The sequence below is a fragment of the Pygocentrus nattereri genome, chromosome 1 (genome assembly GCF_015220715.1).
Source record: "Pygocentrus nattereri isolate fPygNat1 chromosome 1, fPygNat1.pri, whole genome shotgun sequence".
NCBI classification, from domain to species: Eukaryota; Metazoa; Chordata; class Actinopteri; order Characiformes; family Serrasalmidae; genus Pygocentrus; species Pygocentrus nattereri.
In genome coordinates this window covers 30,736,849-30,753,373 of record NC_051211.1, presented here as the reverse complement: position 1 = coordinate 30,753,373, position 16,525 = coordinate 30,736,849, and the positions used below count along the sequence as shown (strand labels likewise).

Below are 16,525 nucleotides of genomic sequence, written 5' to 3'. Positions count from 1 at the left end.
ACATCATCCTCCACTAAACACCAACATTCTCCTCCAAACACCATCACTCTCCACTAAATACCAACATTCTCCAAAAAAGTCATTTTCTCAACAATTACCATCATTCTTCACCAAATAACCTCATTCTCCACAAAACACCATCATTCTTAACCAGACACTGTCATCCACTGACACCAACATTAAAAATTCGATGTCCACTAAACACCATCATTTTTCAACAACAACCAACATTCTCCAACAAACAACATTAATGAAGGAGTGTAAGTGGGAACAAACATTTTGGTATTCCTGTATTCAAAGCACTTCTCTGGAACTTGCAGTCAGTTTGTGGTCCTCACACAGCTGAAGTACTGGTTGTGCAAAAATGTCTACAATCTCCTTTTGTGCCAGCCAGAAACATGCCAGTATCTCCTTGCATAAACATACTGCATTGTTGTGCCCAAAGGCCTGCTCTCTAAACTTTGATCCATGAATTTATCCAGGACCTGTTCAAGGTGTTTTTCAGGGTACACCTCATGCCTGTAAGTCTAAATAGATTTTTTGGTTCTAGAATGACGGAAAATAGTTGTACTTTTGGTTATCCATGGTCCTGATTAGCGTTTTAATGCATAGGTAGTGTGACAAAGTGTGTGTGGCAGATGGACAGCTACCTGTCCAAGTGATTCTGCACACAGCTCCACGTGTGAAGGGTGACGCAAACAGAAAGTGGCATCGTGTGACGGCTAGTCAAAAGAGCTGCAGTGACAGCAGGCCAGATGAGCCACCATGAATATTTACTGAAGTTCAGGGGGAGAAAACATATCATGTTACTAGTAACAAGTGAAATGGAATGAAAAACATCACACATTTGAACTTTTATTTTCCCTCTCTCCCACCTGCAGTGGCATGGAGTCATTGTTGGAGCGAATAGTTACATGTTTAACGTTACATCGTTACAACGTTTTTCACGTTTTGGGTTAGTGGAGGAAGGAACCTTCATTAAATCAGTTCTACAGCAGAATTTTCCCTGAATTCAGCCAAGACAGGTCTGGTGTCTGAAGTCTAGTTTTTAGTTTTAGTACTGAAGCCACGACAATGTAGCTAACAAGTAATACCACTTTAAACTCCACCTGTCTTGAACCAATACATTTAGCCTGCTAATGTTTATAGTGTTTTTGAAGATGCAGACATCTGAGTAACATCAGGGGACCTAATTAACATCCTAAGTGCAACCGTTTGTGTTCACTTCATCACCAGGAGGTGGTGAATTTGGCCCCGAGTGATGCCACAGCCATTCATAATTGGCAGCCCATAAGCAGAAAATGCCTGAGGTGTGGTGGAAAGAGTTCCAACTAGTGGGGCAATTGAGAAAAAAAGCAAATTCTATATTATTTTCCTAAGATGCAGAACTATTAAATGTAAGTTAGGAGAACATTTGATTAAACCAAGAAGTTTGAGCCCTCAGGTTAAGTGAACTCAGGCAAAACTGTCTAATAAGTTACTTTGTAAGTTGTGCTGAATTATAATTTCTTATAGCCTATTTATAGATAACAGTATGTCATACAGTGTAAGGAAAAATATAAGACAAGACAAGACAAGGAAAAGAAATAAATCTACACATTTTCCTTCTTACGTTAGATGTAATTGATGAGCCAAGACATCTTTAATATTCCAAATTTTCTTCTTTATTGCAGTATTGAAGCTCTGGGACTAATGTTGCTAACAAACACTAGACGTCAATAGTCACCCAAATATTTTTCATAAATACATCCCCAAAACCTCTCTCAGCCTGCTCATACTGCCTCGAGGTCTTCATTGATTGAACAGCTATTTATAAAAAGAAATAAGAGAACTCACAAATGCAATCTAGCACCTACATGCCAGAGTGATGGACGTGAAGGTGAGTCAGGATCAAGCACAACACCTCTGTTATCTATAGAGGCTACTTACTGTGTTAAGCTACATGGTGAAATTTAGTTCATTTTTATTGTTCACACTAAATCATACTGTGTCTGAAACACCTTGACAAACCTGCATAACCTTAATGAAGAGTGAGATGTGGTTTGAATGGGTTGAGGGAGGTGTTGCGAAGGTTCTTATAGAAAGTTTTAGGTAGTTACTGACTTCTAGTGTTTGTTTAGCTAAATTAGCCTCCAGTGTAAAATTAAAGAAGTTAAATTTGAACCACCAAACAGGTCGACTAGATTTGCTGCAAAGGGAATGGTGGGTTGGATGCTGTGTACATTTGATTTTTGGCCTGACAGGGGCGTTGCTTTTTTTTTTTTTTTTTGCAGAAGATTCACAAGCGCAGAATAAATCAGTAGCACATGCTAGCCAGTGTGTGCAGTACATCCATGTGAGCATTTGTCCCTATTTTCCAGTGCATATCTGTCTCTGCTGACAGAATCAGTGGTCTGAGGCAGAGTGAAGCCCAGTCAGGCATGGCCCTGTGTGTGTGTGAGTGTGTGATGGAGTTGGGTGACTAAAACAGTAATTTGAGGCACTATAATGGACTGACTCTTGGCTTCAGCTCAGAAGGGGCATATCTGTCTGAGTCCAATACGGCAACCCTTTATTTTACAGTTGTCTACAGTAAGGCAATGTGGTAATTAAAGTGGCGTGTGTGTGTGTGTGTGTGTGTGTGTTTGCATTATAAAAGACAGAGGCAGGTTCTTCTCTTTAGCCTTGACTCCAAGAAAATGATGTTCTAACAAAATGAATATCCAGAATGAAGTTCTAATACTAATTTCCAAAATGATGTTCTAATAAAATTAGTATTCAAGATGAAGTTCTAATTAAATTAATCTCCAGAATTAAGTTCTTCTACTTCTATTAAAATCCAAGTATTTTCTTGAAGGTATTCAAATAACCACAGAAATGGATTTGTTGCGGTCTTTCATGCACGATCCATGCAGTCTCTCAGACTGTTCAGCTGCTGAGTGAAAGCATGCTGAATCCTGACTTCAGCGCTGAACTCCTGATTGCTGAGGCAGGCTCCACAGCAGCTGTGCATGAACTTCTGCTGAGTTTTTCTTGATTGTTTGCACACAGTTCAGGACACGGTGTTCCTGCTCTCAAATGCTCACACACATTTTAAAAACACTACACACATTCAGAAGATTCACTTACACTAAGATCAAAGCGAACCTCTGGCTTCAAAACCATGAATTGTCTACAATTATTTAAAATGTATTCTTCAGTCCTGACTCTGATGTTCCTCAATGTATTTGAGTGACTTCAACTGGGTAGCACAAGCCAGCACAAACTACAAACGTCTTACAGGTCCTCACCTTCATTATCTCTACACTCTTTGTCTTCCTCTTCTTCTTTCAGCCTGCTTCATCACACAGCAGGTAGCAGTGCAGTGGCTGTATTGGCTGTTTTTAATCGTGAGTTTGCTGCTGGTTTGGAACTCATTGGCTGAACTCTGGCAGGTGTAACCAGTTACTCAACATTACTGTTTGATTTTACAATGTGGTGCAAAACATGCATATGTACATTATACGTTACTAGACACTTAGGTCTGTCGCTGCCTATTTGCATTATATATGTTATATATTCTGATATTTATATGGTAAATGACACTTTTTCCCTCATTCTCTCACTGATACAGGAGTGTAGAGAAAAGCCCTGCAATGTTTGTTCCATTGCAGTCAGAGCTCTGTAAATAATCCTTATATGTCTGCATATATTGAGTTTTGCTACACTGACACAAGTAAATAAACTTTAGATATTCTAAACGGTGTGTGTGTAATAAAAGCCTGTAAGAAATTGAGAAAAACTATAACCTGAAAAATAAAACTAAAATCTTGACCATTTACCTTGTTGAACGTTCGGTTTATTTCATCTGTGGCTCCCCAAATAGGAGTCATTTGTCCAGAACTGACAAGCTATGAGGATGAAGATGATGACATAATGCAAAAAATATGGGGAACAGAATTTGAAAATGAACCTATAGTACTAGTATAACCCCTACCTTGTGCTTCCACTTAATGACCACTTTATTAGAAACACCTACCTCATGCTTCCACTCACTGGCCACTTTATTAGAAACACCTACCTTGTGCTTCCACTTAATGACCACTTTATTAGAAACACCTACCTCATGCTTCCAGTCACTGTCCACCTTATTAGAAACACCCACCTTGTGCTTCCATTAAGTGGTCACTTTATTAGAAACACCAACCTTGTACTTCCACTCACTGGCCACATTATTAGAAACACCTAACTTGTGCTTCCATTCGCTGATTACTTTATTAGAAACACCTACCTTGTGCTTAAATGGCCACAGACTAAAGAATAAAATATTCTGCACGGTTTGTGCAAAACAGCATCTGGAATCCCATTACTTTGTGCTGAGAGGCCTCCTACCTGGCCTGGTATTAAAACTCCAATATGTTCCTCTGTCCTAATTTAATTTAGCCCCACTCTGGCTCCCTAACTCAGTCTATATGAGATGCAAAGCTGACACATAGAAGCTCCAGTCCATCATAATCCATCGGCACTGGCATTAAGGCAATACTCTGCTCTACAGCTGAACTAGTGACTGGTATTACTTCCCAAAAGGCTAATTGAATGGAAAACAACCCCCTCATTAGCTATGCCATGACACAAATCTGCACACCAGTGACATGACATGTGCGTCATTCATGCAGTTCACAGAATAGTACAGATCCAGGCTTTTAAAAAAAATTTTTTATTGCTGCCATTTCCTGACACCAGACTCTCTTCTACACAAGCCAATGACACTGAATGCATCTATATTTAGCCTATGCCTACGTGCCATTTTGAACAGTGTAGTAGCATGCAGCTGGACTGCATTATGCTAAAGGAATAGTTAGTTACAAAATTTTCCCTTTACACCAAATGTAGTTGATAAGCCAAGACGTGTTTGGTGTCTGAAGTTTCCTTATTTAATTTTAGTACAGGAACTATGGGGTTAATGTAGCTACAGATGACTAGCATTGCAAAACTGCATGCCTAAGTCATTGCACCATCACCTCAAATAGCATCAAGTTGTTAGGTAATCACAAGATAGACAAGAGTATGGTCAAATTTCATGCTTCAAGTTGGCTGAAAATTCAGTTTTAAGCTATGCTGTCCTTTTATGTATACAAACCTCAATTCCAAAAAAGTTGTGCTAGTATGTGAAATGCAGACATTTGGGCAACATGTTATATGTTGTGTATATATAGCTGTTCATTTGTTGGGAAAAAATATATAGTTTAATTCATATTCTTGTCAATTTACTTCTTGTACAAAAAGTGCAATAAAAATATACTAATGAAACAAAACGGATTGACTAGCAAATCCACTTTGATGCATATTTAAATGAAAACAATGCAAAGACAAAATATTTGTTTTACCTTATCAAAATCATTGTTTTTTGTAAATATGCTCTCATTCTGAAAATGATTCCTGTAACATGTTCCAAAAAAGCGGACACATTTAAGAATAGAAATATTATGAAAGAAACATCTTAAACGTGTAATGCAATCATGCGTCGGTATAAAAGGATCATCCATGTAAAGGCAAGTTTTTTATGAGCTAAGATCGTTTGAGGCTTGCCAGCGGAAAATCCAACGGGTCAAGAATAACATTCCTAAACAAGCAACTGTAAAAGTATTTCACCCTCTATATTGCATGACATCAAAAGATTCCTGGAATCTGGAGAAATCTGAGACGTGAAATAAAAACCAGCATGCTTCTGTGATGGATATTACTGGGCTCAGGAATGCTTTGACAAACTGTTGTTAATAAACAGTGTCCGTCACTGCATCCACAGATGCTAATTAAGACTGTACTTTGCACAGCGGAAGTCATAAGGCAGCAACATCCAGAAACCCCACTGACTTCTCTGGGCTTCAGTTAATCTGTTATAGACTAATGCAAAGTGAAAAATCGTACTGTGACTTAATGAATCAACCTCTCAGATTATTCATGGAAATAATGAACACTGTGTTCTCCAAAGTAAAGGATTTAAAAATAGACTGTTTTTACATGTTAATTTCCATGTATAGACTGTATAGACTGTATTGTATTACTGCTACTGAGTGCTGATTGGTTTGTATTACTGCTACTGAATGCTAATTAGTTTGCATTTCTGCTACTGAATGCTAATTGGTTTGCATTACCGCTACTGCGTACTAATAGGTTTGTGTTATTACTGCAGAGTGCTGATTGGTTTGCATTTCTGCTACTGAGTGCTAAGTGGTTTGCATTACTGCTACTGAGTGCTGATTGGTTTGCATTTCTGCTACTGAATGCTAATTAGTTTGCATTTCTGCTACTGAATGCTAATTGGTTTGCATTACCGCTACTGCGTACTAATAGGTTTGTGTTATTACTGCAGAGTGCTGATTGGTTTGCATTTCTGCTACTGAGTGCTAATTGGTTTGCATTACTGCTACTGAGTACTAATAGCTTTGTGTTACTGCTACTGAGTACTAATAGCTTTGTGTTACTGCTGCGAAGTGCTGATTAGTATGCATTACTGCTACTAAGTGCTGATTGGCTGACAATACTGCTGCTGAGTGTTGGCTGGCTAGCATATTATTTTTACTAACATGGAAACTTCAAGTATAAGAGAAAGGGAGGTCTTGTGTTCAGTAGTGATGTAATGTCTGTGTATGAATGATGGATTCCAAACCTCATTTAGTCTCTTATTTACATACAGATTAAAGAAAGAGGAAATGCTCACATTATGTCCCTTTTTTCATTCATTATGTCTGAGGTGAGAAAAATTGAGAGCTATTAAACATAATAAATAAATATAAAATATGTCAGGTAATGAATAAAGTCTGATTGATGGGGCATGTTTTCTGCAGGCATGATTAAGTGCCATTCATTTCAGGACAGGCTCAATAAGTGTTCAAATTATTGCACATCAGAAATGAGATGGAGAGAAAAATGAATGATGAACATCTTTTTGTTGCTGTTTGCATCCATTCTGATGAAGCACAATTAAAGATTAGTATAACTACAGAAAAGGATGTAGACATGGAAATGAGTGTAACTAGCTATATCCCATTTAAAATAAAAAATCTTTTAAAACATATTTTAACATGTTTTTAACAAAACATGCAATGCAAACAATGCATAAAAAGAAGCAACTGCAAAAAAACAAAAGATTTAGAGACATTTTGTGTCAAGAAAGACATTTTTTCTGGATAGACAAGCAACATTCTGCTAAAATTCAGAAAAATCCTGGATGGGTAGCAACCCTACCATAGCAATGAAAATGCAAAGATTTAGAGCAATCATGAAAATGACTGTAGCATATCCATGGAAATGGGAGTACATTTAACGTGATCATGGAAATCGGTGTAGAGTAACCATGAAAATAGGTATAGCGCACTCATGGAAATGATGATGAATATAAACCAGGGGTCTCAAGTTCCAGTACTATTGGCCAAGATCCAGCACAGTTTGATGATTCCCTCAATGAATTATACCTGATCTGACTCATCACTTAATTACCAGGTTTAACCCTTGTGTAGTGTGCAGGTCTGTGGGGCCCATTTTCAATGCTTACCAAAGGAAAGATTATGCAATATATAATTATTTCAACCTCAGATTTCTTGGCCTTTCCTCATTTTCTGTGAAGAACATATAAAATATCACATTTTCAAACACTTCACACTGAACACCTCCTACACATTTACATTACACATGAAGTGTTGGGGTGAACCTGCAGGGAATAACAGTCTGGAGGTGCTGTGTCCCTTCCCGTTCTCCTCCTGCTGTTTGTGTGTGTGTGTGTGTGTGTGAGGTGGACAACATGGACAGGCTGCTGACTGGCTACAGCTGCTAAAGGAGAACCACATGCTGGACACGTCATATTTTAAACATCAGGTATTTTTACATGAATTGTTATGGCTTTATTGATGTAAAAAAAGCAATAATGCGGTCCACCAGACCCCCTGAGTAACAAAAACATGAACACCACACACAAGGGTTGATAAGATGTGTTTGGTCGGGTAAATCATCCAATTTTGCTGGACACCAGTCCTTCAGGACCAGAGTTCAAGTCCTCTGGTGTGGACCCAGTGTAATCAATGAAATGGGTGTTGACCTAGTGTAAACTATATCAAAATTGTTGTAGCCATAGAAATGTGTATGTGTGCAAACCTCCTGTAGCCACAGAAACAAGCGCAGCATAACCACAGAAATGGGTGTAGCATAACCACTGAGGTGAAAACCTAGTGCAGCCGTAAAAATTTGTATAGTATAACCACGGAAATGGGTGTAGGCCACTGATCCATTTACCAGTGCTGTAGTTGTCTGACTAATGAAAGTAAGAGTAGTTTTAGGATTATTTAGGAAAACAGCAAAGAGGTGAAAACTGCACTTTGAAAAGATCTTCGAATTTCCACAGGAAAGTGTGTGTATGTGTAACTCACATGGTATTTTGTTGAGCTCGTTCATGAACTTGTCTTTGAGTTTGGAGAAGGCCTCATCCTTCGGACCACCGCCTCCAGGGGCGGCAGGCTCTGTGCTGTTAGAGAGGGTTTCAGGCCCTGCGCTGGGGGCTGGGTTTCCCACCAAAGCTTCCCTCCGACTCATGGCTACGGCAGCCAGGCACAAGCTGACAGAGACAGAGAGAGGGAGACATTACAATCCATTCATTTTTACTGTCAACATGTGTTTCTGGAAACTTGTAAATGACAAATTAGCTCAGATGACACACATGAATATACAGATTAACTCTGTTCTATTTACATACATTTTCTGAGGCATCTATATACAAAAGGTTTGTTATTACAACAATACTATTATTTTATAATATTACTGCAATGTTTCTTATCTTATATATTTGTTAAGGTATACAAGTTTTATTGGTGACTGCATCAGAAATGCCATGGCTGTATCCGAACAGGGTTCAACAACAGAGAGGATCCATAACAAACGGTTGGTGTCAGAGAAAGTCAGATGTGAGTACACACAGTGAACTTTGCCTTTTTTTCTGTATGAAGTAGCAGATGAATGAAAGCAGCTGTGTAAACACCACGTCCCACACACATACTCCTGTACAAAATTAAAGCCTGTCATATAACACTCACACCAAGGCTGCACTGATCTTGCACACAGAGTCAAAAGTTTCAAGTCATCTTGTCTTCTTTTCCCTATAAGGTTCTATTTTCATGGTTATTTTACAGTTAAGACTGGAGCTGGTTTATCAGGAGCCATTTATGTTTGTATGTATGTGGGAACTCCCTTTAATTATTTCATTAATTTTAATTAATTTCTCACAAATCACATCAATATATCTCCATATAGCAAAACGTTTTAGAGGAGTAGAATGCTAGCATTACAGCTACTGAATGCCAATTGGTTAGCATTATTGCTACTCACTGCTGATTTATTGCCATCATTGATGCTGAGTGTTGATTGGTTGGCTTTACTGCAACTGAATGCTGATTGGTTAGCATTATTGCTACTGATTGCTGATTGGTTAATATTACTGTTGCTGATTGGTTGGCTAGCAATACTACTACTGAATGCTCATTGATTAGCATTACTGCAACTGAATGCTGATTGATTACAATTATTTCCACTGATTGCTGATTGATTGCCATCACTGATGCTGAGTGTTGATTGGTTAGCATAACTGCAACTGAATGCTGATTGATTAGCATTACTGCTACTGATTGCTGATTGATTAGCATTACTGCTACTGATTGCTGATTGATTAGCATTACTGCTACTGATTGATTAGCATTACTGCTACTGAATGCTGATTGATTAGCATTACCGCTACTGAGTGCTAATTGGTTAATATTACTGTTGCTGATTGGTTGGCTAGCATTACAACTGCTGAATGCTGATTGGTTAGCATTACTGCAACTGAATGCTGATTGGTTGGTGAGCTGATCAGGCCACTGGCTAAATACAGCAGTTTGCACAACATTCAGAATATGACTGCAGTGTTGATTTATACTGTTCTGTGTGGAGAAAATAAGGTAATTTGTACGTATAAAATGATTAAGCACTTACAAACTACAATTTTACACTAAGGCTCCATATGAACCTACTTATTTTAGACTCTCAAGGGGGTGCCTGCTAGTGTTTGACCAACCTGAAAGACATTACGGACATTAGAAATTTTCTAGACTACCTGAAAATTTTCACTTAGCATTAATAGCTACTTGCTAATCATTTGCTTAGATTTTGCACTGCCACCTGCTGTATAGAAAGGAATGAAGCATGGGAAATGTGTTGGCACATATTATGTATGTTCACAAATTCCAGTGTTTTCCAGCAGAAATGATAATGACACAGAAATACTGGAAATATCATATACATTATTATTAAAATCAACCATTATTATATCAACATTATTTAAAAAAATACTGTAATAAACTTAGCTTGTCAACAATTTTCTCTCAGTCTCTCTCTTTCTGTCTCTCAATCGAGATCTGTCTTCACCTTGAATCTCATTGTTTCTTTTTTCTTTTTAATCCTTTTTCTCTTTTTGTCTCTCTCCCTTTCTGTCTTTCCTCTTTTGCCCCTCTCTCCCTCTCTTTTAGCTCTTTCTATCTTCTCTTCAGTCTCTCTGTCTTTCTTCCTTTCAGTCTCTCCATCTTCCCCCTTTTATCTTTCATTTTCTCTCTCTGTTTCTCTTTTTCTTTATTTTCTCTATATTCTTTTCATTATTTTCCCATTTCACTCTTTTCTTCTCGCTCAATCCCTCTCTTCTTCTCCTCTTTTTTCTTTCTTTTTTCAGTCTTTCCTTTTTTCTCTCTTTTAATATCTCTGTGTATTTTTCTCGCTCTCTCAATTTCTTTACTTCAATCTCTATTCCTTCTCTCGCTCTCTCTCTCTCCCTCTCTCTCTTAATACCCCCATCTTTTCTCTCTCCTCTTTTTCATCCTCATTTGTCTTTCTCTCTTTTGTCTTTGGCCCCTCCATTGTCTCTCTCTCTATTCTCTCTCCTCAATGATTGAAGTTCAATCTATCTTCTCTCTCTCTCTTTCAAGCTCTTTCATACCCTCTTCTTTTTCTCTCTTTCAATCTCTCCCTCTTTGTTTTGTCTTGATTTGTGTTCTTGTTCTTTTTTGCTGTTTTTCTCTTCTCTCTTATTTCTCTCCCTTTCTCCCACTGTCTCTTGCTCAGCTTCAACTGCTACATTTTTGAAGTTTTCTTCTCTCTCCCACCTTTGGCCACTTTATTGGATACGTTTCCCACCTACTCTCTAACTCCTCTGTAATCATTTGCACTCAAACTTGTCTATAATTACATCACTTTACCGTTACTCAGCTGTAATAATCACACACTGGGCAAGTTCAGCAATTAAGATTACTGAAGTACTGGAGCGGATTCTGAACGCAGGTTTTGGATTGGCTGGATTGAATTGCTGTTAATCAATAATGTTGTTTAAAAGTTGATTACATCCTATTTTTTTCCCCATCTGTGATTCTATGTTTTGGCATTACGTGTGTGTGTGTGTGTGTGAGTGAGTGTGTGTGTGCTCATCGTCTCTCTGCAGGAGGTTGGCTGTAGAGACAATAGATCTTGTTATTGCCACTGTTCTGGGCAGGTTGTCATCATCGCGCTCATGTCGCTATGGTGACAGCAGGGATAATGGCTCATGGTGCATATGGAGTGTGTGTGTATGTGTGTGGGTGTGTGTGTGTGTGTGTGTGTGTGTGTGTTTGCTGTGTTTTATGTTTGTGTTTGAGTTCAATGATGACGTATATTTTTACGATGACAGAGATTTTGCACTTTGAACGTAGTCACATTGACGCGGATGAGTAAGTGTGAATCTGACCTTTATTTAAGTAAAGCAGACAGCTGAGCAGTTTTTCAACTTTTTTCCAGTATATGACGCCTTTCGGGATGATTTACCTTTGTATGGACGTAAATGAGTAGTGCTGCACTGGATTCATGTGAGTAAAATGTGCACAACATTTCTCCATATCTATAAGTATATTACATCAACACGATTAGTGATAAAAGTAAGTAAACAGAAAGATAAAACTGTCTTCATATCATATTTAATCAACGTGAAAAAGATCTTTGCATTATGTTTTTCTTTTTATACTTTAATAGAAACCCCTCCTGACCTCAGGCCATGCCCTAGAAGAAGGGTGCCCAAAGTTTGCCCCACAGGTGTTTGATTCGACCTATCAGAAAGTTACCATAACTCCAAACAAACAAAAGAACTTATTCCTTATATCAATCTTATTTCAAATTTTATTTTTGACATATTTTAGAAATAAAATATAGTATTATGTAATAAAATACATTTTAAAAACCTGATTCAAAATCCTAATTTGTGTACTGTTTTGACATTTTGAACCTCAGTCCACCACAAATAATTGTACTTTTGCCCCCAAAACAAACAATCGAGCACCCCTGCTCAAGGCTTTTATCAGTGGTCACTTCCCAACCACAGAGATGGTCTTGGTTGGTGGACTAATGTGCATTGATGTGTATATAGTGGACTTATAAGGTAGGAGTTTCTAATATAGTGGACAGTGAGTAGAAGTACAAGTTAGGTGTTTCTAATAAAGTGGCCAGTGAGTGGAAGCACAAGGTAGGCATTTCTGATAATGTGGTCAGTGAGTAGAAGTACAAGGTAGGTGTTTCTAATAAAGTGGCCAGTGAATGGAAGCACAAGATAGGTGTTTCTAATGAGTGGAAGCACAAAATACGTGTTTCTAATAAAGTGGCCAGTGAGTGAAGGCACAAGATTGATGATTCTAATAAAGTAGATGGAGGGTTAGGTGTGGTTAGAGTTGGGCAAATATTAAAGTGGCTTTGAGGTACACAGTAGGCCAACAGTTGATTGTGTAGCTCCTGCTAATATGATTGGTTGCTTATGTTTGTACACGGGTGCATAGCATGTGTAATCAGCTCTTTTATAACGCCTTAAAGGAATAGTGTGGAAACCCAGCTCAGCTCAAATATAGCTTGGATAGTACATCGCTTTATGCAAGATTTTTTAGTCTTGTCTACAAAACCACTGTTTTTCACATGACATCTAGAATCAAAGGTCACTTTGCTTTGAGACGCTGTCCATGCCAATCAGCCATGCAGAAAACAAAAGCACTGACCTTGGAATTAACTCGGAAAACAAAAGGTCACTTTGCAGGAGGAAGAATGTACCAAAGATTTCAGACTAACTCCAGTCAGCATAGAGCAGAGGCTAACATCTGAAGGTTTTATTATGGTAATTTCCCCTTGAGTCCAGAAAAAGACAGAAACAGAGGGGGAGCACAAGAGAGAGAATATCATAATGAGTAAAGTAAGGAGAAATTCCTCAAATTCAGTTTAAGAAATACACAATTTCAAAATTGTGCTGGGGGAGGGATCATCATCTACAACTGCAGTGAGACACTGCTGAGATCATATAACATGCTGTGCCTGTCATATAAACTAATTCTGATCCCCCTTTTTGAGCGTTTAACTACAAACTGCTCCAAACACCTGCACTACTCCAGCATTTTGCAAATCACACTGACATTTCTTTAATCAGTCTGAGAAATAAACCCTATCTCAAATGACTAAATCACAACTCAATGACAATGTCAAAGTTTGATCCAAACTCCATGTCTGATTAAAAATTCAAAGGAGAATGACTCAGACTGAACCTAGACGTAAAAAAGACAAACAACAAAGATCATAGTCTGATTAAAAATGAAAAAAAGATGTATTACCCAGATCCCTTTTTCTAGTGAACAGCATACACTTCCTTCATCACAGCTTTTTTGATATTGCTTTATTGACATAAAAATTTACAATAGTTTTGTCAAACTTTGCAACAAGCACTGTATTGGTGGCTGTTATATCACACATTTTTCTCATTACAGGCTGCCACCTGTCCAGGATTACCCTGGATTGTCCAGGTTTTTGGTTGCCTGTCCAGGACAAAAATGCATTCCAAAATGTCTTGGAATCCACGTGTATTCATTTGTACACAAAGAATGGGTTTGATTAGTTCAGATCAATGTAGGGAAAATGGTTTGGGAAAAGAGCATGGTTGGTGACATGGTTAGGCACCAGGTAGCACTGCAACACGATGACTGAGAACATTGGACTCTGCAGCTGATCTGATCTTTCAACCCAACCCTGCAGCATGGGGGCAGCTAATCATCCACTGAATTTAATAAAACAAGCCACTGATTGAATGTCAGCAAATTTCACAGGGCTGAGTTTGCAAACCTGCTCATGACATATTTTCATATTTTTATAGACCATTTAAAAATTCCAGTTGTCCTTCGTACTGTGCGATGATGGTTATTCACTCAATGAAAAGGGCACCTGTAATTTTAAACGGGTGTAAAAACATTACAATGTTTTTATATAACAGCTACAATACATGTTGCTTGTTGCAAAGCTCGGACAATCCAAATGTAAATTCTTAATGATGTTGATAAACTAAATACTAAATTAATTTGAACAGAAAAGAGAGGGATGTATGGACAGAGGAAGTGAGAGAGAGAGGGATGTGGATGAAGAGAAAGGGGACAGGATGTGTAGAGAGAACAGGATGTGTAGAGAAAGAAGGAGTTTGTGGCTGGAGGAGGTTTGAGCATCATCAGGACTGACAGCAGCTCCTGGTGACACTTGAAAGGAGTCTTGCAGTTTCAGGAGCTGAGTGTCATTCTGGGCATGTAGGTGGCTGGCAGGCCCACTGAACTCTCGGAAGACTGAGGACATTTGTGTGTGTGTGCGTGTGTGTATGTGTGTGTGTGTGTGTGTGTGTGTGTGTGTGTTTGCCTGTATGCTACTGTGCTCTATCTGAATGGTCCTAATGCACACCTGCAAGTTTAGCTTGCTTTCTGCAGAGTGAGTCAGAGATTTACATAAAAGAACTGCCACAAAAGGCCTATAATTACACCTACAAGGTAGGAGCTACAAAATAATGTCCATTAGGCAAAATTTGCATTTACCAGGAAAAAAGAAAGTATCTTCAATTAAATGCCAAAGCTGCAAAGTGATGTTGCTAAAGGTCTTTCCATATCAGTCATTCTCCATCAAATTCCACTATTTTTAAAAAAACACCATCAAGCCCCAATGTTCTTCAACAAACACCGACATTCTACAACAAACATGAGCATTCTGTAAAAAACTTTATCATTTTCCAAGAAATGCCATCCTCCACCTCGTACCATAATTCTTCTGCCAAACATCATCATTCTCCAACAAATGCCAACATTGTTCAACAGTATTATGCCAACAAAGAGCATCATTCTCCATCAAATTAAAATGTTCTAAAACAAACACCATCATTCCCCATCAAATAAAGATGTTCTAAAACAAACACCGTCATTCCCCATCAAATAAAAATGTTCTAAAACAAACACCATCATTCCCCATCAAATAAAGATGTTCTAAAACAAACACCATCATTCCCCATCAAATAAAAATGTTCTAAAACAAACACCATCATTCCCCATCAAATAAAGATGTTCTAAAACAAACAGCATTGTTCCCCATCAAATACCAATGTTCTAAAACAAATCCCATCACCCCCCCCCCCCCCCTGTGTATTTATACCGTTGTGTTTGTTCAGTCTCTGTCTTTCATTGTGAGTATACTTGTGATGTTACCTTGTCTTTTGTTTTCTTACATTTTGTAGTTTGTTTTTGTCGTGGACTTGTCTTTTCTTCAAACCTCTGTTGCTTTAGACTCTGATTTCAATAAAAGCAACTTGCGTTTGCATCCCGCCTCCTCACCTCAACCGTTACACACCATCATTGTCAATCAAACGCTATCATTCTCAAACAAGCACCATATGTTTCAAAGACCAAACACCAACATTCTCCATCATTCTTTAAAAAGCACCATCATTCTTCCACAAACATCAACATTCTTCAACAAACACCATCATTCGCAGTCAAGCACAAATTAGATTCAGCCAAATACCAACATTCTCCAAACTCTTTCTTCAACATATTTCATCATTCTCCAAAAACACCATGATTCTCTGAATACACCATCATTCTCCACAAAGATACAAGAAACACCATCCCCCACCAAACACCTTCATTTTCTGCCAAATACCATCATTCTCCAACAAATACCAATATTCTCGGACAAACACTTTTATTTGCCATCAAACACCATCGTTATCCATCAAAACCATCATTCTCAACCAAGCAACATCACTCTTCAACACCATCGTTCCCCAACAAACACCATCACTCTCCAACAAACACCCTGTTTTTCTACCAAACACCATTGCTCTCTGTATCTTACAATACTACAAGAGCTCATGGTATAGTTATATTTTATCCTAAAAGCTGTAAGTGGAGAAGGTTGGAGTGAGTTGTGGTTTACTTGTGTTGTGAGAAGCACAAAAGCATCTTTGAGCTTCTCACTAGGGGATACTGCCATGAATCTCTGGAATCATATCTCCATTTCAAGTGAAGTCAATACTTGCCCTTTCTCACCTTTTTTCAGCATCCTTCAGGCTGCTACTGAATGATTCATCACACACACACACACACACACACACACACACACGCACACACACACACACACACACACACACATATATACACACAGTTATTTACTGTTGTGAATGGATATTACAACT

The 16,525-nt window shown here is 38.3% G+C and overlaps 1 protein-coding gene across 4 annotated transcripts in view; it reads right to left on the bottom strand.

Annotated features, from left to right (window-relative positions):
• The window catches only part of syt1a (synaptotagmin Ia), a 393,465-nt gene that overhangs the window by 59,642 nt on the left and 317,298 nt on the right, over positions 1–16,525 (bottom strand). For all 4 annotated transcript variants that reach the window (XM_017709110.2, XM_017709112.2, XM_017709113.2 and 1 more), the window contains one exon: positions 8,382–8,566. In XM_017709110.2, the coding sequence (XP_017564599.1) occupies positions 8,382–8,544 (163 nt within the window). In that variant the 5' untranslated portion in view covers positions 8,545–8,566. The remainder of the gene's footprint in view (positions 1–8,381; positions 8,567–16,525) is intronic.